The 27245-nt window shown below is 44.5% G+C and overlaps 1 protein-coding gene across 7 annotated transcripts in view; it reads left to right on the top strand.

Moving 5' to 3' along the window:
* The window catches only part of NCOR1 (nuclear receptor corepressor 1), a 110253-nt gene that overhangs the window by 69086 nt on the left and 13922 nt on the right, over window positions 1–27245 (top strand). For all 7 annotated transcript variants that reach the window (XM_067472115.1, XM_067472113.1, XM_067472110.1 and 4 more), the window contains 18 exons: window positions 2563–2736; window positions 5433–5593; window positions 7766–7886; window positions 8034–8135; window positions 8631–8731; window positions 10366–10537; window positions 10754–10894; window positions 13615–13698; window positions 15136–15389; window positions 17319–17688; window positions 18581–18790; window positions 20489–20695; window positions 21483–21632; window positions 22291–22434; window positions 22526–22691; window positions 24261–24760; window positions 25465–25596; window positions 26025–26212. In XM_067472115.1, coding sequence (XP_067328216.1) covers window positions 2563–2736; window positions 5433–5593; window positions 7766–7886; window positions 8034–8135; window positions 8631–8731; window positions 10366–10537; window positions 10754–10894; window positions 13615–13698; window positions 15136–15389; window positions 17319–17688; window positions 18581–18790; window positions 20489–20695; window positions 21483–21632; window positions 22291–22434; window positions 22526–22691; window positions 24261–24760; window positions 25465–25596; window positions 26025–26212 — 3377 coding nt within the window. The remainder of the gene's footprint in view (window positions 1–2562; window positions 2737–5432; window positions 5594–7765; window positions 7887–8033; window positions 8136–8630; window positions 8732–10365; window positions 10538–10753; window positions 10895–13614; window positions 13699–15135; window positions 15390–17318; window positions 17689–18580; window positions 18791–20488; window positions 20696–21482; window positions 21633–22290; window positions 22435–22525; window positions 22692–24260; window positions 24761–25464; window positions 25597–26024; window positions 26213–27245) is intronic.

Raw genomic sequence — 27245 nt, 5'->3', positions numbered from 1 at the left:
CCCAATTTAAGGTGCTGGTGTTATCCTACAAAGCCCTAAACGGTTCCGGCCCAAAATACCTCGCAGACCGCATCTCGGCCTACGAGCCCACGAGGACCTTGAGATCGTCCGGGGAGGCCCTTCTCTCGGTCCCGCCTGCCTCACAGGCACGTTTGGCGGGTACGAGAGAGCGGGCCTTCTCGGTGGTGGCCCCCCGGTTGTGGAACACCCTCCCTGCTGAAGTTAGACAGGCGCCCTCCTTGATGGCCTTCCGTAGAAGCCTGAAAACATGGCTCTTCGAGCAAGCCTTCAACTGAGTGGTATCATTGGATCGACTCTGGAATGGATTATGACTACGATGCGACTATGACCCCAGGATTAGACGAAGCGGATTTTTAGCATAAGTATATGTTAGGTAGTAGTAGTGTGTATGTATTGTCGTGATTCTTTGTACACTGTCTTTTCTGTGTTGTTGTTCACCGCCACGAGTCGCCCCTAGGGCTGAGAGTGGCGGTCAATAAGTGCAAGAAATAAATAAATAAATAAATAATAGCTCTTAACTTCTCACCCTAGCACCTTACCCCTACCCCTAACCTGTATCCCTAAAAGAGTTACAGGTTACTCTTAACCCCTAGCTCTAGCTCTAACCCCTAACTTCTCACTTTAACTCCTAACCCCTTACCCCTAACCCCTGTCCCCTAACCCTAGGTCTTAACTCTTCACCCTAACTCCTAGCACCTTACCCCTAACCCTAACTTCTAACCCTAACTCCTAACCCCTTACCCCAACTCCTAACCGCTAATCCTAGCTCTTAACTTCTCACCCTAGCACCTTACCCCTACCCCTAACCTGTATCCCTAAAAGAGTTACAGGTTACTCTTAACCCCTAGCTCTAGCTCTAACCCCTAACTTCTCACTTTAACTCCTAACCCCTTACCCCTAACCCCTGTCCCCTAACCCTAGGTCTTAACTCTTCACCCTAACTCCTAGCACCTTACCCCTAACCCTAACTTCTAACCCTAACTCCTAACCCCTTACCCCAACTCCTAACCGCTAATCCTAGCTCTTAACTTCTCACCCTAGCACCTTACCCCTACCCCTAACTTCTAACCCCTTTCCCGTAACTCCTAACCTGTAAACCTAACTCTTTAATTCTTAACCCCTAACTCTAACTCTTAAACTCTCACTCTAACTCCTAACACCTTACCCCTAACCTTAACTTCTAACCCTAATTCCTAACCCCTTACCCCTAACTCATAACCCTAACTCTTTAACTCCTAGGCCATCACTCTAGCTCTTAACTTCTCATCCTAACTCCTAACACCTTCCCCCAACCCTAACTCCTGCCCCCTTACCCCTAACTCCTAACCCTAGCTCTTAACTCCTCACCCTAACTCCTAACACCTTACCACAACCCTAACTTCTAACTTCCAACCTTAACTCCTAACCCCTTACCTCTAACTCCTAGCCCGTAATCCCAATTCTTTAACACCTAACCCTAACTCCTAACCCCTGACTCTAGCACTTAACTCCTCACCCTAACTCCTAACCCCTTACCCCTAACTCGTAACCCTAACTATTTAACTCCTAACTCTAGCTCTTAACTCCTCACCATAACTCCTAACACCTTCCCCCTAACCCTAACTCCTGCCCCCTTACCCCTAACTCCCAACCCTAGCTCTTAACTCTTCACCCTAACTCCTAACACCTGACCCCAACCCTAACTCCTAACCCCTTGCCTCTAACTCCTAACCCGTAATCCCAATTCTTTAACTCCTAACCCCTAACTCTAGCACTTAACTCCCCTCCTTGACTCCTAACAGCTTACCCTAGCCCTAACTCTTGTTCCCTTACCCCTAGCCCCTTACCCCTAACTCTTAACTCCTAATCCTAACCCCTTACTCTTAACCCCTTACCCCTAACTCCTAAACCCTAATTCCTATCCCCTTACCCCTAACTCCTAACCCCAACCCTCTTAACTCCTAACCCCTAACACCTTACCCCAACTGCTAACCCCTAACTCTAACTCCTAAACCTCAACTTTGAACCCTAACCCTAACCCTTGCAGTTTAGCTTGCAGAAGGGGAGACGTGAGAGAGGAGCCATGTTGCAATAGCCCTAAGGGAGAGGGAACAGGCTTCCTTTCTGCTGGAGAATAATAATAATACTAACAATAATAATAATAATAATAATAATAATAATAATAATATCAAATGTTATTACCTGCCTTTATTGATAGCTTGAGGTAGAGTTTTGTTTTGTTTTGTTTATTTATTTAAGTCAGGAGAGATAAGTTATTCGCCCTGACAAGGGACCCCGTTTTGTGTGCTAAAGAGATCTTTCAGGTGGGCAATTTAATGTTTAATTTGGCTCTGAAGCAGACTAAGTGTCGATTCTCCCCATAAAGAAAACAAGACAGTTTGACAATGGGGGTCCCAGCTGGTTGTTCTGACCAAAAGCGGTTGTAAACGTTGAGGCTTCATCGTGTTATGAACCTTTTGCTTGGTCGGTTTCATCGCAATCCCGTTTTGGAGAAGTAACTCGTTGTGTCTCTGCTCACGCCGCTCCCTTGCCTCCTTGCAGGGAAACCCATGGCCTACATGCCATACGCCGAAGTGAAGCGCGCCATGGAGCAGGAGGCGCAGATGCAGAGCGCGGTAGTGCGCTCCTCCTCACCATACCGCCTGTCGCCCCGGGAGGTCAGCAAGGCCTCCCCTCAGCCGGACATCAACGCCGTGCGCTACAGCGTCCCCCCAGGTAATGCAGGGAATCGGGGATAGACACCTCTCCAAGACCCACTTTGAGTCTCCTTGGTGGAGAGAAAAAAGCAGAGCATAAGAATATATAATAATTATATAATTATAATAATAATAATAATAATAATGGTATTATATAATTATAATATACTATTATATAATTATATATAATTATATAATTATATTATTAAAATTATATAATAATAATGATGGTATTATAAAATTATAATATACTATTATTTATTATATAATATTATATAATTTTATTATTATTATTATTATTATTATATAATATAATTATAATAATGGTGATTGGTTCACTGGGTGCAGTGCCTAAAGACCTTGGCCTGCACTTAAACTCAATCGGCGCCGACAAAATTACCACCTGCCCGTTACAAAAGGCCGCCTTACTGGGATCTGCATGCATTATTCGCCGATACATCACACAGTCCTAGACACTTGGGAAGAGTCCGACGTGTGATCCAATACAACAAACAACAGAACCCCCATGACCCACTCTACACCCTGGTGCAGTTTGGAGGAAGATGGACCACAGATGATGGGACTTGCAGTACCTTCACTCACTTTCTGAGACCACTGCGACCCTCATCAATTATTGATCAAGATCAAAGTTGCCACGCAGAGCCCCCATGTCCCATTTTACATCCTGGTGCAGTTTCGAGGAGGATGGATCACGGACGATGGGACTTGAAGTACCTTCACTCACTTTCTGAGTCCACTGCGACCCTCATCCAATGACTGATCAAGACCAAACTTGCTACACAGAGTCCCCATGACCCATTCTACATCCTGGTGCAGTTTGGAGGACGATGGATCACAGACGATGGGACTTGAAGTACCTTTACTTACTTTTTGAGATGACTGCGACCCTCATCCATTGATTGATCAAGACCAAACTTGGCACACAGAGCCCCCATGACCCACACTACATCCTGGTGCTGTTTGGAGGAGGGTGGACCATGGACGATGGGACTCACAGTACCTTCACTACCTTCCTGAGACCACTGCGAGCCACATAAATAACTGATAAAGACCAACCTTGGCACACAATGGTTTTCTCAAATAACCCAAGCATCACCGGGTCCCCAAACTTGTGTGTGTGTGTATGTGCATGTGTATGTATGTATGTATTTATTTATTTATTTATTTGGTATGCTTGTATACCGCTAATATCTCAGCCTATGCGGCGACTCATTGCGGTTTACAACATGTTAAAATATACAATGTTAAAATATACAATTCACTTAAGCATATAAAATTAAAATTAAGAATACATACAAAAAACATACGCAGCATTGGGCCACCAATACAGATCGGGACATCTCATAGTTAAAATCGTCATCCAATTCGTTGTCTTGATTGCTAATCCATGGTCAGATAAAACATCACGACGAAGGTCAATTGAAGACTTGCTCAAACATCCAGGTTTTTAGTTTTTTCCTAAATGCCATTAGCGAAGTGGCTGACCTTAATTCAGTAGGGAGGGCATTCCAAAGCCGGGGGGCCACCACAGAAAAGGCCCTATCTCTCGTTCCCACGAGCCGCACCTGTGAAGCAGGTGGGATAGAGAGAAGGGCTTCTCCTGAAGATCTAAGGGTCCTGGTGGGCTGATAGGCCGAGATACGTTCGGATAGGTATGTAGGGCCAGAACCGTTTAGGGCTTTAAAGGTCAAAACCAGCACTTTGAATTGGGCTCGGTAGCTAATCGGTAGCCAGTGAAGCTGGTACAGCAGAGGAGTTGTGTGCTCCCTGCGCCCAGCCCCTGTTAATACCATGGCTGCCGCCCGTTGGACTAGTTGGAGCTTCCGGGCCGTCTTCAAAGGCAACCCCACGTAGAGAGCGTTGCAGTAATCAAGACGGGATGTAACCAGAGCGTGGACTACCGTGGCCAAGTCAGTATGTATGTATGTATGTGTGTGTGTATTCCCTTTCCCTTTTTGTTAGCAAGGTGGTTGGCCTCCTTGGAGATTTACTGTTGTCCCTCTTGAATATCAGATCCATTTCTCAGATCCTTAGTCTCTTTCTAGCCTCATACGCAAGTAGCCAACGAATGAGAAGCAAGGCTGGAGAGAGATACGAGGATCTTACCCATCACAGGAGGCATGGATTTGCACTGAGCCCTCTGTTTGGATTACTATTGTATTACAATCCGAAATTCAAAGCACTTCCCAGGCATTTCAGATGAGAAATCCTTGTCTTGCACTAGAAACCTGAAAAATATCCTACTGTTGATGACATGCTGATATTTGCCTTGAACGATTTGCTAAGATCTCTTTTTCTTTCGCTACCATTTTCGTTTACAAGGTGGTCTGCCTCCTCGGTGACCTCCACTACATTACTGTTTTCCTTCTTGGATATCAGATCCATTGTATTCTGTATTCCTCAGATCCTTTGTCTCTTTCCAGCCTCATGTCTCATACCCAAGAGATGCGAGGCTGTAGAGAGATGCGAGGATCTTTCCCATCACGGGATGCACAGATTCTCATCGGTCCCTACGTTTTACAGTCCGAAATTGAAAACACTTCCCAAGCGTTTCAGATGAGAGATCTTTCTCTTGTACTAGCAAACCTGAAACGTATCCTGCTGTTTATGACATTCTGTTGGTGAGATTCTCGCTCGAGTAACCATGTTGTTTGCTAAGATGTCTTTCCTTTTCCTCCCCTCCCTTTTCCCAAGTTCTCCAGCCCGCGCCTCACCAAGTCATCACCAACCTCCCCGAAGGAGTCCGGCCCCTGACGACCCGGCCGACCCGACCTCCGCCCCCGTTGATCCCCTCCTCCAAGACAGCGGTGCCCTCCGAGAAGCCCTCTTTCATCATGGGGGGATCCATCTCACAGGTGAGGGGGCAGCGGAGAAAATAGCCCCACGTGCCACTAGGGAGACCCTGCGACCAGAATCTGAAATTTCCGAAGTCCCAATCTTCTCCTTTCAAGGCGACATCTGTTGGTCTCCTCATTGTCCATTTACAAGGCAGGAGTGGGAGGTTGTCAGGGCCTATCGATTTCCTATATCAAACTTTTTTTTTTATTCAGGAAAGTTTTTAAGATCAGTCTTGAATATGTTTTTATGGACTTAACTGAATTGTTTTTCATACCAATGATATTTTATTCGGTTTTAATATTTGTATGTTTTGAATTGTAGTGATATGCTTTGAATGTTACCTGCTTTGAGTCTCCTTGTGGAGAGAAAAAGCAGAATATAAATAATCATAAACATAATATGAATATAATATTTTATTTTTTTACATATATGATTTCATTTATATCCTCAGTCTCTCAGATCAGTCTTTACAAATATGAGGTCTTCTATTTCCTCAGTCTTTTCAAATATCAACTCTTCTATTTCCTCAGTCTTCACAAATATCAGGTCTTCTATTTCCTCAGTCTTTTCAAATATCAACTCTTCTATTTCCTCAGTCTTCACAAATATCTGGTCTTCTTCATTCTCAGTCTTTATAAGTATCAGGTCTACAATATCCTCAGTCTTTCCAAATATCAGGTCTTCTATTTCCTCAGTCTTTCCAAATATCAGGTCTTCTATAGCCTTAGTCTTTGCAAATATCAGATCTTCTATTTCCTCAGTGTTTACAAATATCAGGTTTTCTATATCCTCAGTCTTTTCAAATATCAGGTTTTCTATATCCTCAGTCTTTTCAAATATCAGGTTTTCTATATCCTCAGTCTTTTCAAATATCAGGTTTTCTATATCCTCAGTCTTTTCAAATATCAGGTTTTCTATATCCTCAGTCTTTTCAAATATCAGGTTTTCTATTTCCTCCGTCTTTTCAAATATCAGGTTTTCTATTTCCTCCGTCTTTTTAAGTATCAGTTCTTCTATATCCTCCGTCTTTTCAAATATCAGGTCTTCTATTTCCTCAGTTTTTTCAAATATCAGGGCGGCTTACAAAAGGCACAATTCGATGCCTAACAACTACAACATACAATGCAATATACAATACACAAATTTAACACATAATATCACGGTTATAGCTAATTAAAACAATCAGACAATAAACTAGCAGCAATAAAAACATCTTGTGGTCAGTGTTCACCAAATCCAAGTCCGTAAGCATTTAGCATTGTCGTTGTCCTTTCCTACTCTGGTCATTATTGGTTGTCTTTGTCCATCTGCCAGCCTACACGAAGGCCTGGTCCCACATCCAGGTTTTTAGCTTCTTCCTGAAGGAGAGGAGGGATGGTGATGTCCTAATATCCCCGGGGAGTGCATTCCACAGGCGAGGGGCCACCACCGAGAAGGCCCTGTCCCTCGTCCCCACCAGTCTCGCTTGTGATAAAGGTGGGGCCAAGAGCAGGGCCCCCTCAGCAGATCTTAAACTCCGAGGTGGGATGTAGAAGGAGATACGTTCGGACAGGTACGCTGGGCCAGAACTGTAAAGGGTTTTGTAGGTCAAAACCAGCACTTTGAATTGTGCTCGGAACTGGATCGGCAGCCAGTGGAGCTGACATAGCAGGGGGGTGGTATGCTCCCTGTATGACACTCCGGTGAGCCCGTTGGACTAATTGAAGTTTCCGAACAGTCTTCAAAGGCAACCCCACGTAGAGCGCGTTGCAGTAATCTATTTGGTCTTTATAAGTATCAGGTCTTCTATTTCCTCAGTCTTTACAAATATCGGGTCTGTTTTCTGTCTTTAGAAATCAGGTCTTTTATATCTCAGTCTTTACAAAAATCAGGACGTCTATTTCCTCAGTCTTTCTCCATATCATGTCTTTTATATCCTCAGTCTTTATTAATATTCAGTCTTCTATATCTTTGCGAATGAGACACGAGACTGGAGAGAAATGTGAGGGTCTGTGCAATTCTGGGTATTCTGTGTTTAGACTTGGGTTGAACCCCCCAAGATCCCTCATACATGCATGTGATAATATTCCAAAATCTGAAGCTGTCTCAATGCCAAGCATTTCAGAAAAGAGGTTCCTTTGTTAAGTTTTGATTGCCATGTTCCCCTCCTTAACTTCTTCCTTTTCTCCCCCTTTCTTCTCTTCTTCCAGGGCACCCCCGGGACGTACTTGACCTCCCACAGCCAAGCGTCCTACGGCCAAGAGCCTTCGAAGCCCTCAGTGGGCTCCATCTCCCTCGGATTGCCAAGGCAACAGGACTCCACCAAATCAGGTAAGGAAGAAAGGTGCCTGGTTTCCTGAGAAGCATGTTCCTCTTGTCCCTCCAGATGTGTTTGAATGACCGCTACCAGGATCCTGAAGCTGTCCTCAAAAGAGAGGCTCATAGTGACAAGAAACCCTTTCTTACCCCGCTTTCTAGCTTCCCTGCCCTACATCAAGCAGGAGGAATTCTCTCCCCGAAGCCAGAACTCGCAGCCCGAAGGCCTCTTGGTCAGAGCCCAGCATGATGGGGTGGTTCGAGGTGAGCAAAACATGGGTCTTGGGGCCCCTAAAAATGACTTCTCAGTCTGCTTGTATATATTTTTTTCATCATCATCACACTTTATTATGATCCAGAGACCCCCTTTTCAGTAACTTTGATAGACATTTCTTCCATAACATCACCTATAACAGAAGTTCTCAACCTGGTTGTCGTGACCCTTAGAGGGGTCGATTGGCTGTTTCAGAGGGGTTGCCCCGCCTCCTCCTTCAGCCCCACCTCCTCCACCTCCCATTTAGAGAGCAAGGTGAGGTATACAATAATAATAATAATAGTAATAATAATAATAATAATAATAATCTAATGCATGTTGTATTGAAATGTACAGCATAGAAAGGCCGAGAGTGTTTCCCCCCCCCCTTTGGAATAGAAAATATTTAAGGTTTCAATCTTCCTGTCATTATTTTGTGAACTGTGAAGAAGCCGAAGAAAGAAGCAGCGAATTCTAATCAAGCAATGCTTTGTGCCTCCAACTAGGGACGGCATCCGCTATACAAGAAGGAAGCATCACTCGTGGGACACCAGCCAGCAAGGTTTCGGTTGAGACAATGCCATCTTTGCGCGGTTCCATCACCCAGGTACAGCTCTATTCATAACCATCAGTACTAACCCGTCGCAGTCCAACGGCCTTGTTTGCTGAGTTGTACTCCAAAAGGAGGGGCTTTGTCAGTTTCCGCAGTGCCTACAGCTTCTCACTATAAATAGTCCTGTAAGTCTCATTGGAGGATGACTGGGAGAGAAATGCTGTATTTCATCACATAATAGTCGCACTTCCCACTTTTTCCTGAAAAAAAGGGGGTGCGACTATTATGTGAGGAAAATAATATCTGTCTTCATTTTCCCCTTTGTTTTCAAATATTATTTCTTTTATTTATTTACATTTTTACCCCCGCCCTTCTCAACCCCCCCCCGGGGGGGGGGACTCAGAGCAGCTAACAAAGGCAGCAATTCGATGCCACAATCAATAACACAGTATAAAACATAAATACATACAGAGTTAAAACAGTAGCAATTAATTATAACCAAATTATCAATTAGCAATTAAATATAACAAATAACAGTCATTAAAAACAAATAAAATGCCTTTCCTCTGAAAGGGGAGGAAAAGGAGGAATAGGAGGAAGCTTCTTTCTTCTCTCTCCTGCCTCCAAGGCCTTAAGGGAAAAAAACCCTGAAATTGAGGTCTCTGGAACTCGGATTGTCCCTCCTTTCTTCAAAGAACTCACTTCCAGGTTTTGTGAACTGCCTTAAGGCCTCGGAGAAAGGAGATAGGAGAGAAGGGTGGAGCTTCAAAGACCTCCAGTTTGTTGTTTTTAAACTGCCTTGACTTCGGCGAAAGAAGGAAGGAGGTAAGAGAGAAGAGTGGAGCTTCAGAGACCTCAATTTTGCAATTTTTAAACTGCCTTTCCTTGGAGGTCTCTGAAACTCCACTCTTCTCTCTCCCTCTGCCTTTCTCCAAAGGCAAGGAAGTTTAAAAACTACAAAATGGGGGGTCTTTGGAGCGTCACTCTTCTTTCCTCCCTCCTTCCTTCTTTTCCCAAAATAATTTTTTTAAAAAGTACAAAATTGTGTTCTCTGGAGCTCCACTCTTCTCTCCTCCCTCCTTCCTTCTTTCCCCGAAATCAAGGAAAATTTAAAAAGTACAAAATGGTGGTCTCTGAAGCTCCGCTTTTCTCTCCTCGCTCCCTCCTTCCTTCTTTCTCCAAAGGCAAGGCAGTTTAAAAACTACAAAATGGAGGTCTCTGGAGCTCCACTCTTCTTTCCTCCCTCCTTCCATATTTCCCCAAAGTCAAGGCAGTTTAAAAACTACAAAATGGAGGTCTCTGGAGCTCCACTCTTCTCTCCTCCCTCCTTCCATATTTCCCCAAAGTCAAGGCAGTTTAAAAACTACAAAATGGAGGACTCTGGAGCTCCACTCTTCTCTCCTCCCTCCTTCCATATTTCCCCAAAGTCAAGGCAGCTTGAAAACTACAAAATGGAGGGCTCTGGAGCTCCCCTTTTCTCTCCTCCCCCCTTCCTTCTTTCCCCGAAGTTAAGGAATTTTTTAAAAAGTACAGAATGGAGGACTCTGGAGCTCCACTCCTTCCTTCTCAGTGCACTCAACGTGTCTTGAATAGTAGTTACTCATCAACCTTCATTGTTGATTCCAGTTCTGATAGTAGGACCCAGTAGCTTCCCTCTCAAATTCACGACGGGTGGGCTTTCTTTCCAGGGGACACCAGCTTTGTCCCAGTCGGGGATTGCGGCCGACGTTCTGCTGAAAGGGACCATCACACGCCTGGCCACAGAGGACAGCAGCCCCGAGAAGTGCCGGGAGGAAGCCGGCGCCTCCAAAGGCCACGTTATTTATGAGGGCAAGAGCGGGCACATCATCACCTACGACGGTAAGGAGATGGGGTGCTTGTGGGACGGCCTCACGGCCCGGTTTTGCTCCTTGCATTCCATTTACATATACTCAAACAATTATTTATTTTATAGTTGAGCTATTGGCTTTCAAAATGTGTATTTTTTTTGGCACACCAAGTGTTTTTGATTTTCACAAGTGGGCCTCCGTATCCACGCTCCCATTGTGACTAGGTGTCTCTCTGCTGTTTCCACAGCCATCAAGAACGTCCGAGAGGGAACCCGGAGCCCGCGGACAGCTCACGAGATGAGCCTGAAGCGGACCTACGACGCCATGGAAGGAAACATCAAGCAAGGGATGTCCATGAGGGAATCGCCCGTCTCTGCACCTTTGGAAGGTCAGTCGGCATTAGGTTTGGGCCTGAATCAGTTTGAACGAAAATTAGTTGTAATATTCAGTGGTTCATTTTATATAATCTCTGAAAACAGAACGGGGAGGAGGGAACTGAAAAGCCAAACAAAACGGATTAAGAGAGCCAGGTATCGAAAAGTCTCTCGAGTTCCTCTCGGAGCATGATGGGAAATTTGTGTCTTTCTGTTTCTCAGCCAATAAAAATGTGCCCATGCTGTGATTGGCTGAGAATGGACACAACTGGCGACAACAATTCCTAGAAACCTCTGTCTTGTTTTGTCTCATTTTTAAAAATGTTATGGTTAAAACTTAAAATAATTCTGAAAAATCAGTAAATGGATGAATTGCTTTGAAACTTGGCAGGGCTGCAGTTGTAAACGAGGCCTTAAAACTGAGGTAGGGTTTCTGCAGATAGGCTGAGGATGGAGCCTTTAAAGCAGTGGTTCTCAACCTTCCTAATGCCGTGACCCCTTAATACAGTTCCACATATTGTGGTGACCCCCAACCATAACATTGTTTTTGTTGCTACGTCATAACAGTCATTTTACTACTGTCATAATGTAAATATCTGATATGCAAGATGTATTTTCATTCACTGGACCAAACTGAACACAAATACCCAATGCAACCACATGTAAATGCTAGTGGGGTTGGGGGAGGATTGATTTTGTAATTTGGGAGTTGTAATTGCTGGGATTTATAGTTCATCTATAATCAAAGAGCATTCTGAACTGTACCAGCAATGGATGTGAACCTAATTTGCCATACAGAAATCCCATGACCAACGGAAAACACTGGAAGGGTTTGGTGGGTATTGACCTTGAGTTTGGGAGTTGTAGTTCACCTCTATCCAGAGAGCACTGTGGACTCACGCAATGGTGGATCTGGTCCAAACTTGGCACAAATACTCAATATGCACAAATGTGAACACTGGTGGAGCCTGGGGAAAATATACCTTGACTTTTGGGAGTCATAGTTGCTGGGATTTATAGTTCATTACAATCAAGGAACATTCTGAGCTCCACCAACGATAGAATTGGCTCAAACTTCCCACATGGAATCCCCATGCCCATCAGAAAATACTGTGTTTTCTGATGGTCTTTGGTGACTCCTCTGATACCCCTTCGTGACCCCCTCAGGGGTCCCGACCCCCAGGTTGAGAAACACTGCTTTAAAGTTTCCCATTGCAGCCAATGGGCCAAATCTTTGCCAATTGAAAACAGCAACACCCCTCTCAATTCGAGTAAGTTCCCAGTAAACAGAATTTGCTATTTTGTTAACGGCATTGAATGTTTGCCGTTTTGTATTTAAACCACTCTGAGTCATCTCGGGGAGAGAGGGTGGTCTGTAATCAAACTATTATTTATTTATTTATTATTAATGAGAGGTTAGCGAAAAATGGACCCCGAAATGGCATGTCTTTTGATCGAATTGCACACCTCTGATGTCGGAACCCAGATGCCTTAAAGAGCCAGACACAGGAGTATGTCCAAAACAATAGTTTATTAAAGCAAATAAACAGGATTCAGAGACACTTGCTTCAGTGCCTCTGGTGAAAACTCAAAGTTTGCAGCAATTTGCAGCTTGAAAAACGAACTCAGAAAATAAACCGGATTAAACTGGGGAAAAATTCCGGATTAAACAAGAGTTCTTCCAAAACACACCAAAACCACACAGTTCAAAGATAATAAGCAAACAAAGAGCAGTGAAGAGAAGCTGTTGTCCAGAAGCAGTCCAAAGTCAAAGAAATCCCAGTTAAAAGTCCCAAAGTCCAAAAGGCAGCGTCGTCATCCAAAACAGTCCATAGTCAAGGAGAGGGGAAATCTGCACTTACGAGAATCCAAGCTGGTCGGTACATGAAGAAAGCAGCAACCTGCAGATCCAGAACCCAAGCCCGACAAGAAAAGCGGTAGCAACAAGACGCAAGGCACGAAACCAACACTTTGCCTACTGCAAAGTTCTATCATTCCAGTGCCTACATTTATCTTACAGCTCATCGTCCGATGAAGAGCTGCCCTCCACCCCATTCTCATCACTATCAGATGACTTAGCCTCTACAGTTGAACGCCAACGCCCATCCCTCCAACTCTTCCACCTCTTGTCAAGACTTAGGTCTCCCCACGATTCCACAGTATCACCTGATTGCCAATCCCCGCCACCAGAAAACCCCTCAAAAGTGTCATTGGACGTTAGTCGAGTATACACATTCCGAATCTCCTGTACCTTGATCCAATCCAATGGTTCCTCTTCATCCCCACTACTCCCAGACCCATCATTCCCAGAAAAACCCATGAAATTCTCTTCCTCTGTGGGAGCAGTAAGTATGCCCCGGATCTTCTTTCTCTGGCGCTCCTCGTCTGACTCCTGCTATCAAGTAATCCTCTTAATGCCTCCATTCCCATCTGAATCTCCTTCCTCCTCCACACTCATTTCACTCTCGGAGAAACCTTCAAAGGATTCGTCATCAGTGGGTGACATAAGTATCGCCTGGATTCTCTTCCTTTGCTGCTCCTCATCTAACACCTGGGTGCCTCGTTTCCCTCCTCTACCACGCCTACTACCAGTTGCAGCATTGCCAACAGACTCTGCTACAATATCTGGTCGGCATAGTGTTTGGGTTTGAAATAATGCTTGCTTGAGAAGTGAATGCATAGTGCATTACAGAAGACAATATCTCCTCTTTCTTGTTTTTGTCGCCATTTCCAGGGCTGATTTGCCGTGCCCTCCCTCGGGGCAGCCCTCATGCGGACCTCAAGGAGAGGACTGTGCTCTCAGGGTCTATCATGCAAGGTAGGCAAGGATGGTTCAGTCCTATTCCAGGATCAAGGTTAGGGTTATTAGGGTGTAGTTATCACGTGTAGTTTTTACGATGAGGCTAATTGAATAATTAATGCATTTGCGCACTAATACCAATAGAATCAAATTAACCACAAGTGAACAAGTATTTTTCATCTGATATAATTTTAACTCATTCTTGTAGAGTTTTTTGCACTGAATTAGGATCTGTGTTTATTTTTTCTCTATCCCGTGTTGTTTTTGCGATGAGGCTAATTGAATAATTAATGCATTTGCGCACTAATACCAATAGAATCTAATTAACCACAAGCGAACAAGTATTTTTCATCCGATATTATTTTAACTCATTCTTGTAGAGTTTTTCGCACTGAATTCAGATCTGTGTTTATTTTTTCTCTATCACGTATCGTTTTTGCAATGAGGCTAATTAAATAATTAATGCATTTGCGCACTAATACCAATAGAATCAAATTAACCACAAGCGAACAGGTTATTTTCATCTGATATAATTTTAGCTCATTCTTGTAGAGTTTTTCACACTGAATTCAGATCGTGTTTATTTTTTCTCTATCACGTGTCGTTTTTGCAATGAGGCTAATTAAATAATGCATTTGCACACTAATACCAATAGAATCAAATTAACCACAAGCGAACAAGTATTTTTCATCTGATATAATTTTAGGTCATTCTTGTAGAGTTTTTCGCACTGAATTCAGATCTGTGTTTATTTTTTCTCTATCACGTGTCATTTTTGCAATGAGGCTAATTGAATAATTAATGCATTTGTGCACTAATACCAATAGAATCTAATTAACCACAAGCGAACAAGTATTTTTCATCCGATATGATTTTAACTCATTCTTGTAGAGTTTTTCGCGCTCAATTCAGATCTGTGTTTATTTTTTCTCTATTACGTGTCGTTTTTGCAATGAGGCTAATCGAATAATTAATGCATGTACTCGCTGATATCAATAGAATCTAATTAAACACAAGCCAACAAGTATTTTTCATCAGATATGATTATAGATCATAGAGTTTTTCGTGCTGAATTCAAATCTGGGTTTATTTTTTCTCTTAACACACGTAGTTTTTCCGATGGAGCTAATTGAATAATTAATGCTTCTTCGACATGGTCCCTGTGAAATGCTCACATATGGGTCTCCTGCACTACACGTAATAGAGAAAAATAAACACAGATCTGAATTCAGCTCAAATAAATATACGAATTATCTAAAATCATATCTGATGAAATATACTTCTTGGCTTGTGTAATTTATGTCTGACCTTTAAATTAAGTATTTGAAAAAAGTGACTTTCTTTTCAAATGTCCAATTGGGTATTTGAAAAGGAAGTCACTCCCAGGGTGGCTCTCCGAATGGTCACGAAGCACCTGCCCCAGGACCTCACTGACGCCCCTTTCTCTCGTCCCAGGCACCCCGCGAGCAACGCCTGAGAGCTACGAGGAGGGGCTGAAGTACCCCAAGATCAAGCGGGAGTCTCCTCCGACGCGGAGCTTTGAGGGCGCCATCTCCAAGGGGAAGCCCTACGAGGGGGTCACCACCATCAAGGAGATGGGCCGTTCCATCCACGAGATCCCCCGACAGGACCTGCTGGGCCAGGAGAGCCGGAAGACACCTGACATCGTCCCCGGCACCCGACCCATCATCGAGGGCTCCATCTCCCAGGTAGGCTGGCCTATGCTGGCACAGAAAAACTCAACAGCTCTCTCTATATGTCCAGATCTGTAGCTTTCTGGCGAAATAATTACCTCACAAACAAAGTTGGGAGGCTTTAATTCAAAAGCATGCATTAGGGAACGCAACAAAATTCCAACTGCCAGTTTATTTCCCTCATGTCTCCTATCCTTCATGCTGTCATTTCCATGGCAACCTTTGGCCTTGTTTCAAAGGTCTAAAATATGGCCTAATTTCCTGGCTTCATACAAAATCAGGAGATAAGGTCCTGACAGTATATGCCAATATTGACTCGAGATCCATGTGCCAACGAATCTAATGTGAACTCTGATTTAGGTTATTCAGCTAAAATATTTTTTTCTTTGTGCAAATAGGGTAAGGTTTATGATGATTGTGTGTTTTAGTTATGTCCTGTTTTGAGGAGAGGCAGATAACAAATGCTATTATTATTATTATTATTGTTATTATTTATTAGATACACAACAAGATTAGTACACAGTAAACAAGATCACTCTGCTGACTGTTGTATTGGATCACACGTCGGACACTTCCCAAGTGTCTAGGACTGTGTGATGTATCGACGAAGAATGCATGCAGATCTGAATAGGATGGCCTTTTGCAGCTGGCAGATGGTGATTTTGTCAGCGCCGATTGTTTTTAAGTGCGGGCCAAGGTCTTTAGGCACTACACCTAACACCTAGTATGCTTATCACCACTGGGACCACCTTCACTGACTTGTGCCAGAGTCTTTGCAGTTTTCAGTTGCTTCTCGTCAATTCTGCTGTCACCTGGGACTGCAACATCGACGATCCATACCTGCCCCCCCCCCCCCCAAATTATTGTGAGGTTAGGTGTATTGTGCTTGAAAACTCCGTCAGTCTGAATTCGGAAGTCCCAGAGTAATGTTAATTCTTTAGACCATAGATCTTTCACAAACAGGACAAACAAATACATACATAAAAATCAGATTATTAAATCTATATATATTAAAATGCTCTGTGCATAATGCGTACCTTAAAAACAAAAGAACCATTCAACGAAATCACACCAAATTTGGCAACAAAACGTCTCACAACACAAGGAGTGACCATCACTCAAAAAATTATGATTTTGTCATTTGGGAGTTGTAGTGGCTGGAATTTATAGTTCACTTATAATCAAAGAGCATTCGGAACTCCATCAACAATGGAATTGAACCAAACATGGCAAACAGAACTTTCATGACCAACAGAAAACATTAGAAGGGTTTGGTGGGCATTGACCTTGAGTTTTGGAGTTGTAGTTCACCTACATCTAGAGAGCACTGGACTCAAATAATGATGGATCTGGACCAAACTTGGTACGAATACTCCATATGCCCAAATATAAACACAGATGGAAGTTTGGGGGAATTAGACCTTGACATTTGGGATTAGTAGTTGCTGGGATTTATAGTTCACCTACAATCAAAGACAATTCTGAACTCCACTAACTACTGCATTGGGGCAAACTTCCCACACAGAACTCCCAAGACCAACAGAAAATACTTAAGGCCATCCAGTCCAACTCCCTTCATCAGGGCAAGAAAACGTAATCAAATACTGTTTACCCACAAGCAGAAAGGAATTACATATATTAGAAACCATTACTTTATTTTCCAGATCACAAGACTGGGCCACAGCAACTCATGGCAGGGGATAGCTAGTGCAGTATGAAATACAAAACTAAAATACTACCTAAATCATTAAAATGCTACGTAAATAATTGGTGACATGCACCCTTAAAATATTTTTGTAGCTATGATACAGACTCCTTACGATATAGAAATACTTTCAAAACTGTCCCCCTCCCCCCAATTTAGTAATGAGCGTTGAAACTTTTTTCATTGACTGCACAGACCTAAAAAGTAGCGATAAGTAATCCTCCTTCCTATTTTTCCAGGGGACGCCTATCAAGTATGAGAGCGGACCTGCTCCGTCCGCCATCAAGCACAATGTCAAGTCGCTGATCACGTGTCCCAGCAAGCTGCCCCGCGGGATGCCGCCGCTGGAGATGGTGGCAGAGAGCGCCAAGGCGGCAGAGCAGCGCGGGAAGTACGAGGAGGCAAAGGCGGCGGCCGGTGGAGGGGAGGTGCGCCCCCGCCACACCTCGGTGGTCAGTGCGGGCCCCTCCGTCCTGCGCTCCACTCTGCATGAGGCGCCTAAGGCCCAGCTCAGCCCTGGGATCTACGAGGACGGCAGTGCCCGGAGGACCCCTGTCGGCTACCAGAGCCTGTCCAGGAGCTCCCCCATGATGAACCGGGGGCCAGAAGGTGCGTTGTGCTACAATGGGGGCACAGTTCGGACGATATCCCGCCACAGTCTCCCCCCACAATACCTTATTTCCTCTCTATATCCCAACCCCAAGTGATGATCGGAAGTGGCATTTCCACCCAGCCTTTGGACTCCAATATGGAGGAACTAGGATTGTTACAGGATGTAACAAAATTTGAAAAAAAAATCTGTTCCTAATTTGAAAGGTTCATTTCTTGTTTCCTTGCGCAGTCCTTACTTTGAAAGTAGTTGTTCTGCTCCAGAAACTTTGTTTTTGTGACTGTCATTTATAATTTTTCTTATTTACTTATTTATTTACTACATTTATAAGCCGCCCTTTTCACCCTAAAGGTGACTCAGAGCGGCTTAGAAGTTATAATTGTTTCTGATTTGTGTGCTATTTTCTTTGGACTTCATTGTGGTCTTGATCTCACACAATAATAAAGACACAATTTATGCCATTTGCAGACATGTGCAAACCACAAAAAATTGGCAGTTTGATAAACTTTTTCAAAATTTGTATGACAGGGCCAAATAGAAAATGGTGTTTTTAACCCAGGAACAAAAACCATGGGTTATATAGTTGTTGCTGTTGTTATTATTACATTGCTTGAGACTCTGTCCATATTTTCAGATCACAAGAAGGAAACATTGTGGCAAACCTTTGCATTTTATGTGAACGATCTCTGCATACGCTCCTCCTGTCTATATCCCTTTCCCCCCATTTTATCAGTTCAGTGAAACAGATTTAGGCAAAGGGGCCGTTTTGCTCACTTCCGGCCCAAGGCGGGCTTTGAAGTTGGGCTTTGTGGTGTTGGCCTTGAAAAGAAACTCGATCTAAAGGAGGCTTACCTCTTGCTAACCATCCTTCCTGTTTTGCCACATGTTCAGGGAAGTCGGCGAATCACGAGAGGAAATCCACCCTGACGCCGACGCAGCGGGAAAGCATCCCATCCAAGTCGCCAGTCCCTGGGGTGGATCCAGTAGTGACTCATGGGCCCTTTGACCCCCATCATCGGGGGGCCACGCCAGACGTCTACCGGAGCCACCTCCCCTCTCACCTGGACCCGGCGATGCAGTTCCACAGGGCTCTGGATCCTGGTAAGCGGCAAGGCATTTCACTCAGTGAGAACAATGTTGATTGTTATGATAATACACTGTTCCCTCACTTATTTTGGGGAATACGTTTCTGGACCACCTGTGATAAGTGAAAAATTGCGAAATAGGGACGCCCCCTCCTCTCCTCAAATTCTTTACCTTCATCTTCCTCCTCCTTGTTGCCGCCTAGGCCTCTTGCCTCCTCTTGGCGGAAGTCTCGTGGGGCCCAAGCAGTGGCAAGAGGCCCTGGCGGTGATCATGAGGAGGAAAAGGAAGGAGGAAGGGCCGTCCCCTCCCCCTTGCCCTCTTTACCTTCCTCCTCCTGGTTGCCGCTGGGGCATACAGTGTTCCCTTAGGCATGGGCAATCCATGGTTCTAAATGTTCTAAAGTACTTACAAAGCTAAAGTTCCAGTGGTGAAAACTAGAGGGCACTGGTGCTTTGTTTCTACATTGTTGCTAAATTTCTGATGGTGAAAATTTGAGAACTCGAACAAAATAATCATTATTTCAATTAGTTCAGATCGGAAATGTGGACACGATTGTTGGAGAAGTGAGGGCAACCCCCTGCATCCTGGACCCCTGCCCATCCTGGCTAGTAAAGGAGGCCAGAGTTGGTTTGGCAGAGTGGGTGAAGGTGGTGGTTAATCCTCCTTGCGGAAGGGTAGGATTCCAGCCAGCTTAAAAGAATCTATAATAAAACGGCTGTTAAAGAAACCATCACTGGACCCTACTCAATTGAACAACTTTCAACCAATCTCCACTTTTTGAACAAAATCGTGGAACCTGTGGTGGCCTCGCAACTCCACGTGTTCTTGGAGGAAACTGATCCAGCACAGTCGGGCTTTAGACTGGGACAGAAGCTTGATATATGTGTGATAACGATGATCATAGCTGGAGATGTTCTCCAGACATCATCATCACTATCATCTTCATCATTTTAATGCCTGACCAAATAGAATTAGTGGGCGTGAAAAAGTGAGAATTGAGATTTCTGGGGGAAGTGTCCAGAGTGGCAGTGATTCCTTTTGATGAAGTTCTGGTCTCTCACGGACTACCTCTTAGAACCCAATGTACTCTTCTTATGAGAAAAGGGAAGTCTTCTCATGTCTAACTGCATCTCGGGGTTTCTTTTGAAACATTGGGTCTCTTCACTAGAAACGTTAAAAAAGAACCTTAAAACCTGGCTCTTCCGCTGCGCCTTTGGTGAGTAGGTGCACGCCATGACATTTTGCACCCCTCAATGTTTTTTGTTACTGAAGCTCGCGCCCTCCAAATGGGAAGTTTAGCCTCACAACTGTTTCAAGAGTTCCCCGTAAAATATCCTGCTCCTGTTTTATCTCATTACAGTCTTTTAATTGTCTTATCCTTTACATGTGGCCCGCCCATTGTTATTGTTACTGTGATTGTGTTTATTAGAATGTTATTTTAAGATTGCTTTTTTTAAATGTAATTTTGATGTTGTTGTTGTTTCTTGTTTATGCTTTGATTTTATTACTGTAATACGTTGTCCGGGCTTGCCCCATGTAAGCCGCTCCAAGTCCCACTGGGGAGATGGTGGTGGGGTATATATTATTATTGTTGTTGTTATTATTATTATTCCAGGGTTTCAATGCAGGGCTTGACAGATCGTCTTCTTCTGTACTTGGGCCATTGCCCTGACTCACGTTCTTCCTTTCCCCTCCTTTCTCCCTCTCCGCCAGCCACGGCCTACATGTTCCAGCGGCAGCTGTCCCCAACGCCAGGCTACCCAAGCCAGTACCAGCTCTACGCCATGGAGAACACGCGGCAGACCATCCTCAACGACTACATCACCTCTCAGCAGATGCAGGTCAACCTGCGCCCCGACTTGGCCCGGGGCCTCTCCCCACGAGAGCAAGCGCTGGGCCTGCCCTACGCCGGAGCCAGAGGTGAGAATGGGGCCTCCGAACTCCTAGAAATAGCTGCCTTTGTAGAGAGACCCTGTCGTGAACCTTAAAGATGTTCCTTATGTCAGCGCGGAGAGATGGCGAGTGGACAGGCTTTGCATTCCTCATAGATCTGCCACACTTTTCCAAGAGAAAAATGTCTCTTTATGTAGCAGATTTTCTGGTTGTTTTCCATGGATTGATTGGAAAATATTTTATTCTATTTATTATATTTATTATTCGTTATTAGATTATTGATTATTATTGATTGATTGACTTGTTATTCAGCTAAAATTCACTAACATTAATTCGGGACAGATGTTGTTCTTCCTTAACAAAGGTTGGTTTCCCTCCTTAATGTAAGGAGCATTGTGTTTGACTTCCTTAACTTAAAGACCCAATAGTCTCTGGTCATGTAAACATGTTGTTCCCTCTCGTGGTCCCTGTGAATTGTACATGTGGTAATTTCTGCGCCTGTGCAGAGCAACTTCGGAACTTTCTAGAAAGACAAATAACATATTTGATGGTAGCCCCGCCCACTCCCCCAATAGTATAAGTAGCCAGTGGAAGGGCTACAGCCTCCAGTTCTCTTCATCCACTGCCTGAGCAGCACATGAGAACCTTCACTCTGACTAGCTTGGTTTGTCAACAGTTCAGTCGTTTTCCTTTCATCTCTGCAGTGTCATTTTAGGCCTCAATCTTCTTAGGATGGGATCTTCAGTTTTGATGAGCCTTCATAGGGCCCAGTCATACACCAATTATTCAATTTCACTCTCAATTATTCAACCAGGGATCATTGACTTGAACAGCATGGCTCCCACTATCCTGGTGCCCCACCCAGGGGGCCCCAGCACCCCTCCCATGGAGAGGATCACCTACATCCCCGGCACTCAGCTGGCATTCCCCACCAGGCCCTACAACCCGCCCTCCATGTCCCCAGGTAAGAAGAGTTCTGCACTTCCTCCGCGCAATTGGGGCCCCTTTCGAGCCAGTTTGGGGGGGGCGGGGGGCGCTGTAATACTCTGGTGAGGCTCTCCTTGGCCAGTAGTCCAGTCCTATAGGAGTTGGTGTCCGATGGGCTCTAGGCTTTGGCTTGGATCAGTTTGAACAAAAGTGATTTGTAAACGTCGGTGTTGGTTTTGTTTATTCCTCCAAAAACATTTGTTATTATTTTTATTCGATTATATTTTATTCTATTTATTATTTTATTTATTCTATTTATTATTCTATTCTTACTTTACATTCATTATTATTATTAGATTATTATTATATTTCCTATTATTATTCCATATATTTCACACATTCATTATTTTAATGAGATTGTGTTTTATTCTATTTATTCTATTTATTATTCTATTCTTACTTTACATTCATTATTATTGTTTTTATTATTAGATTATTATTGTATGTCCTATTACTATTCTATATATTACATACATTCATTATTTTTATTAAATTATATTTTATTCTGTTTATTATTCTATTTGTTATTATTTTATTCTTACTTTACATTCGTGCTCTCTTTCCTTTCCTTTTTTTATCACCTTTATCGAGTTTTTCACATAAAAACAAACATTTAACTCTCTTTCCTTTCCCAGGGCACCCTTCCCACTTGGCGGCCTCTGCTGTGGCGAACGCTGAACGGGAGCGGGAGCGAGAAAAGGAACGAGAGCGAGAACGGGAGCGCGAGAGGGAACGGGAGAGGATCGCCACCGTCCCCTCTGAACTCTACCTTCGTCCGGGTGAGACCTTCCTTCCGGCCCTATTGGAGGACCCATATACGGCCCCTCGTTTGCAGTTCTAAGCTCGTTTTCCTTCCTTCTCGTTTCCCAGGCTCCGAGCCGCCCGGCCGTCCCTCCAGCCACGGCTACGTCCGCTCGCCGTCCCCTTCGGTGCGCAGCCAAGAGAGCATCATGCAGCAGCGGCCCAGCATTTTCCAAGGCTCCAATGGGACGAGTGTCATCACCCCGCTGGACCCCACCGCCCAGTTGCGCATCATGTATGTTGGTACTTTTCTTTTTTGAAGATCCTCTCTGATAATAATAATAATAATAATAATAATAATAATAATGAATGTAAAGGAAGAATAGAATAATAAGTAGAATAAATAATGCTTCCACAATGTTGTCTTGACTAGCCTAGTTTGGAAGCTTTTAAAGATATTCTTACCCTTTCTTATGTAATGTGAGCCTGAACTCGTCCTGACGAACAAAAAATTACACTTAGGTCAGAAATAGTTATTTTATTAATCGTGTCAGAACCGAATTGAGAATACACTTTTAATGTATAGAAATAAAGTTAAAAACTTGGCATTATATTCAATTTCATTTGACCACTTGGAGTGCCTCTGATGTCGCTGTGAGAAGGTCCTCTATTGTGCACATGGCAGGGCTCAGCCTGCATTGTAATCGGTGGTCTGTGGTTTGCTCTCCTCCGCACTCACATGTCATGGACTTCACTGTGTGGCCCCATTTCTTAAGGTTAGCTCTGAATCTCATGGTGCCAGAGCACAGTCTGTTCAGTGCCTTCCAAGTCGCTCTGTTTTCTGTGTACCCAGGAGGGAATCTCTCATCCGATCTCGGCCACTGATTGAGGTTCTGAGTTTGAGCCTGCCACTTTTGGACTCTCGCTTGCTGAGGTGCTTCTGCAAGTATCTCTATAGATCTTAGGAAGCCATTTCTTGATTTAACAGAGGATGGGCCAGAGATGTCACTGCCTTGGTCCTTGCATTATTAGCGGCTGCTTTCCAGCAGATGTCAGGTGGTGCAGTTCCAGCTAAACTGTATAGTTTCTTCAGTATTGTGGGGCGTAGACATCCTGTGATAATGTGGCATGTTTCATTAACATCCACTTGTACTCAGCAGCAGAGTAACAAAGCGCAAAGGCAGGTGGCTTCACTGTGTCTGGTTGTGATCCTCAGGTTGTGCCAGTCAGCTTTTGTAGGAAGTTATTTCTGGCACCCACTTTTTGCTTGATAGTCAAGCAGTGCTTCTTATAAGTCAGAGCATGGTCCAGAGTAACTCCCATGTATTTGGGTGTACAGCTGTGCTCCAGTGGGATTTCTTCTCAGGTGATCCTCAAAGCTCGAGAGGCTTCTCTGTTATGAAGGTGAAAAGCATACGTCTTTGTTTTAGATGGATTAGGAATCAGCTGGTTTCTCCTGTAATAGGCAGTAAGAGCACCTAAAGCTTCTGAGATGGCACGACCTAAAAGAATTCCCCACCTTGAGTGACTGTGGAGCAGAACAGACAACTCCGCATCTGTATGCTTGTCCACTATGCCCTGCCTCATGCACAGAGGAAGAATTATTGGAGGCTACAGACAATGCCGTTGCTGTTGCCTGTTTTTGATCAAAAGATATTTAGCCGCTTGAGCTCCTTCTATTTTTATGAGTTGTATACTAATTTATGCAATGTTTTTGATACGAAATAAATAAATAAATGACATAATTTCAAAAGTGTCAGGGCAGCAGCGAGCACCATAAACACAGGCTCGCCGATCAGGATATTATTATTCTCATTAACCGACAATCCTGTATTTTTTTTTTGTGGCGGTGGGGGGACAACAGGCAGCTCCCTCCTGGCGGCCCCTCCATCACGCAAGGCCTGCCCGCTTCCCGCTACAACACGGCCGCCGACGCTTTGGCCGCCTTGGTGGACGCCGCAGCCTCGGCCCCGCAGATGGAGGTGGGAAAGTCGAAAGACGGGGGGAAGCACGAGGGGAGCCGCATCGAGGAGAACCCGGGCCGCCGGTCGGTAGTGAGCGAGCAGCAACAGCAGCAGCAAATGGAGCCGAAGGAGTCCGAGAAGCGGACGTACCCTCCCTCGTCCTCATCGTCCTTCTCTGGCAGCAAAGCCCAGGGCCAGTCTTCGTCATCGTCCAGCTACTCAGAGTCTGGGAAGGAGAAAGGCCCGCCTTCCATCTCCAAGTACGAGGAGGAGTTGCGCACCCGGGGGAAGACCACCATCACTGCCGCCAACTTCATCGACGTCATCATCACCCGGCAGATCGCCTCCGACAAGGACGCCAGAGACCGTGGATCCCAGAGCTCTGACTCCTCCAGCAGTCGTACGTCTTTCGCCTTTCTTCCTTATGGAGCTAAACAGCTTTGCTCTCACAACACCGCCTCTCACAACAAACTTATACTGGAATTTGTCACGGTAGCTTTTTACACACAGCAGTTTTTATACTGGATCTTCATGCATGAAACTTTACAACCTGGGGCTTTTCTCACCAAAGCTTCTCACACCAGGTCTTCTCACATGGTGAGGCCTTCTCTCACAGATAAGCCTCCCACAGAGACTTATCTCACAGATTAAGGCCTGTCTCACACTGTGAGGCCTACCTCACTCAGAGGTGTCTCTCACAGACTAAGGTCTATATCGTACTCTGAGGCTTACCTCACACAGAAGTTTCTCTCACAGACTATGGCCTACTTCACACTGTGAGGTTTACCTCACACAGAAGTTTCTCTCACAGACTAAGGCCTTCTAGTACATGGCCATATAGCTTGAAAAAACCTACAACAACCCACTGAGTTTTCCCTCACAGACTAGGGCCTTCCTCACACTGTAAGGCCTACCTCACACAGAGGCTTCTCTCACAGACTAAGGTCTATATCGTACTGTGTGGCCTACCTCACACAGAAGTTTCTCTCACAGACTATGGCCTACTTCACACTGCGAGCCACAAAAACCAAGTTTCTGGAGTCGAACGATTGCACAATAAAACGGGAAATAACACTTTCTTCTTTCTTTCTTTCCCCGGCACAGTTTCCTCTTCCCATCGGTACGAACCGCCCCGAGATGCCATCGAGGTGATCAGCCCTGCCAACTCGCCCGCCCCGCCCCAGGAGAAGATGCCTCCATACCAGCCGGAACCCCCCAAAATGGGCCAAGGAGAAAGTAATGAAGCAGCCACAGACCCGTACCTAATATTATTGTTGCCTGCCATAGCATTGCACTTAATTCCTGAGCCCCCTAGAATTTTTGGGCTTGCACAAGTCTTGGCCCGGTCTTTTACATTTTTTAATTGCCTTGAACAGGCAGGATTACTTTTAATATATGTGTGCTATGGCGACATTTTTTATGCTTATATTTTGTTTGTTAATCTTATGGTTATGTTGTTTTTACTTTGTATGTTTTGTGATGTTACCTGGGAACCACTCGTGAGTGCCCTCAGGGAGATGGAGTGGTATATAAATAAATTTTCATTATTTTATTATTATTAATTAGCTTTAAGTTGGATATCTGTAACTCAGGAACAGCCTGTATAATGAGCAGAGACTCTTGTCCTGATGTGTCCATCTCCTATATTGTTGTTCTTTTTCCAGGAGACTGCAATCGCCAATACGAGGGATCCATCCATTCGTACCGCTCACAGCAGGATTCTCCGTCGCCTCAACAACCGCCGCCGCCTCCGCCACAACAGCAGCAGCAGCCGCCTCCGCAGCAGCCGGGCGAAGGGATGGGTCCAGTCCCTCGCACCCACCGCCTCATCACTCTGGCTGATCACATCTGTGTAGGTGTCCGCTCTTCCGTTTCCCGTGCCTTTATTCGTTACGCATTTAGGGAAGGACTTCCCCAGTCGCCACCCTCCATCGGAAATGTGTGCAGTGGACCGTTTCTTAAATAACAGCTTTTGGAAGGGTTCCATTATGACGACCACAGCACCCAGAATCCCCCAGCCAAAGCGATGAGCGTTCCCGGAATCCCCTGGTGAAATAACAAAGTGTTTTAGGTTGAGTGTCTCTTATCCCCATCCCGAAATGCTAGAGAATTGCCCACATTGTGTGGTTGAGAGTAAAATAATATATAATGTTTTAATGGTTTTTAAGTGGCTACAAGTCAGATTATTATGAAAGTCAAGATCCAAAGGGTGGCTCTTATGGAATTAAGGACGTGGTAGGGGAACAAGTTGTCTTTGCCGCAAGGGTCCGATTATTCTGAAAGGCAAGATCCAAAAGTCAGCTCTTATGGAATTAATGACGTGGTAGGGGAACAAGTTGCCTTTGCCACAAGGGTCAGAATATTATGAAAGTCAAGATCCAAAATTCAACTCTTTCAGAATTAATGATGTGGTAGGGGAACAAGTTGCCTTTGCCGCAAGGGTCAGATTATTCTGAAAGTCAAGATCCAAAATTCAACTCTTTCGGAATTAATGATGTGGTAAGGGAACAAGTTGCATTTTCTGCAAGGGTGAGATTATTCTGAAAGTTAAGATCCAAAAGTTGGCTTTTACGGAATTAATGACGTGGTAGGGGGAAAAGTTGGCTCTGCCACAAGGGTGAGATATTATGAAAGTCAAGATCCAAAAGTCGGCTCTTACGGAATTAATGACGTGGTAGGGAAACAAGTTGCCTTTGCCGCAACGGTCAGATTATTCTGAAAGTCAACATCCAAAAGTTGGCTCGTACGGAATTAAGGACGTGGTAGGGGAACAAGTTGCCTTTGCTGCAAGGGTGAGATTATTATGAAAGCCAAGATCCAAAAGTCGTCTCTTAGGGAATTAAGGACGTGGTAGGTGAACAAGCTGCCTTTGCCGCAACGGTCAG

This window comes from Anolis sagrei, chromosome 11 (assembly GCF_037176765.1).
Source record: "Anolis sagrei isolate rAnoSag1 chromosome 11, rAnoSag1.mat, whole genome shotgun sequence".
In the NCBI taxonomy this organism is placed as follows: domain Eukaryota; kingdom Metazoa; phylum Chordata; class Lepidosauria; order Squamata; family Dactyloidae; genus Anolis; species Anolis sagrei.
The sequence above is the reverse complement of the archived record's forward strand: the minus strand, read 5'-3'. Positions and strand labels throughout refer to the sequence as shown.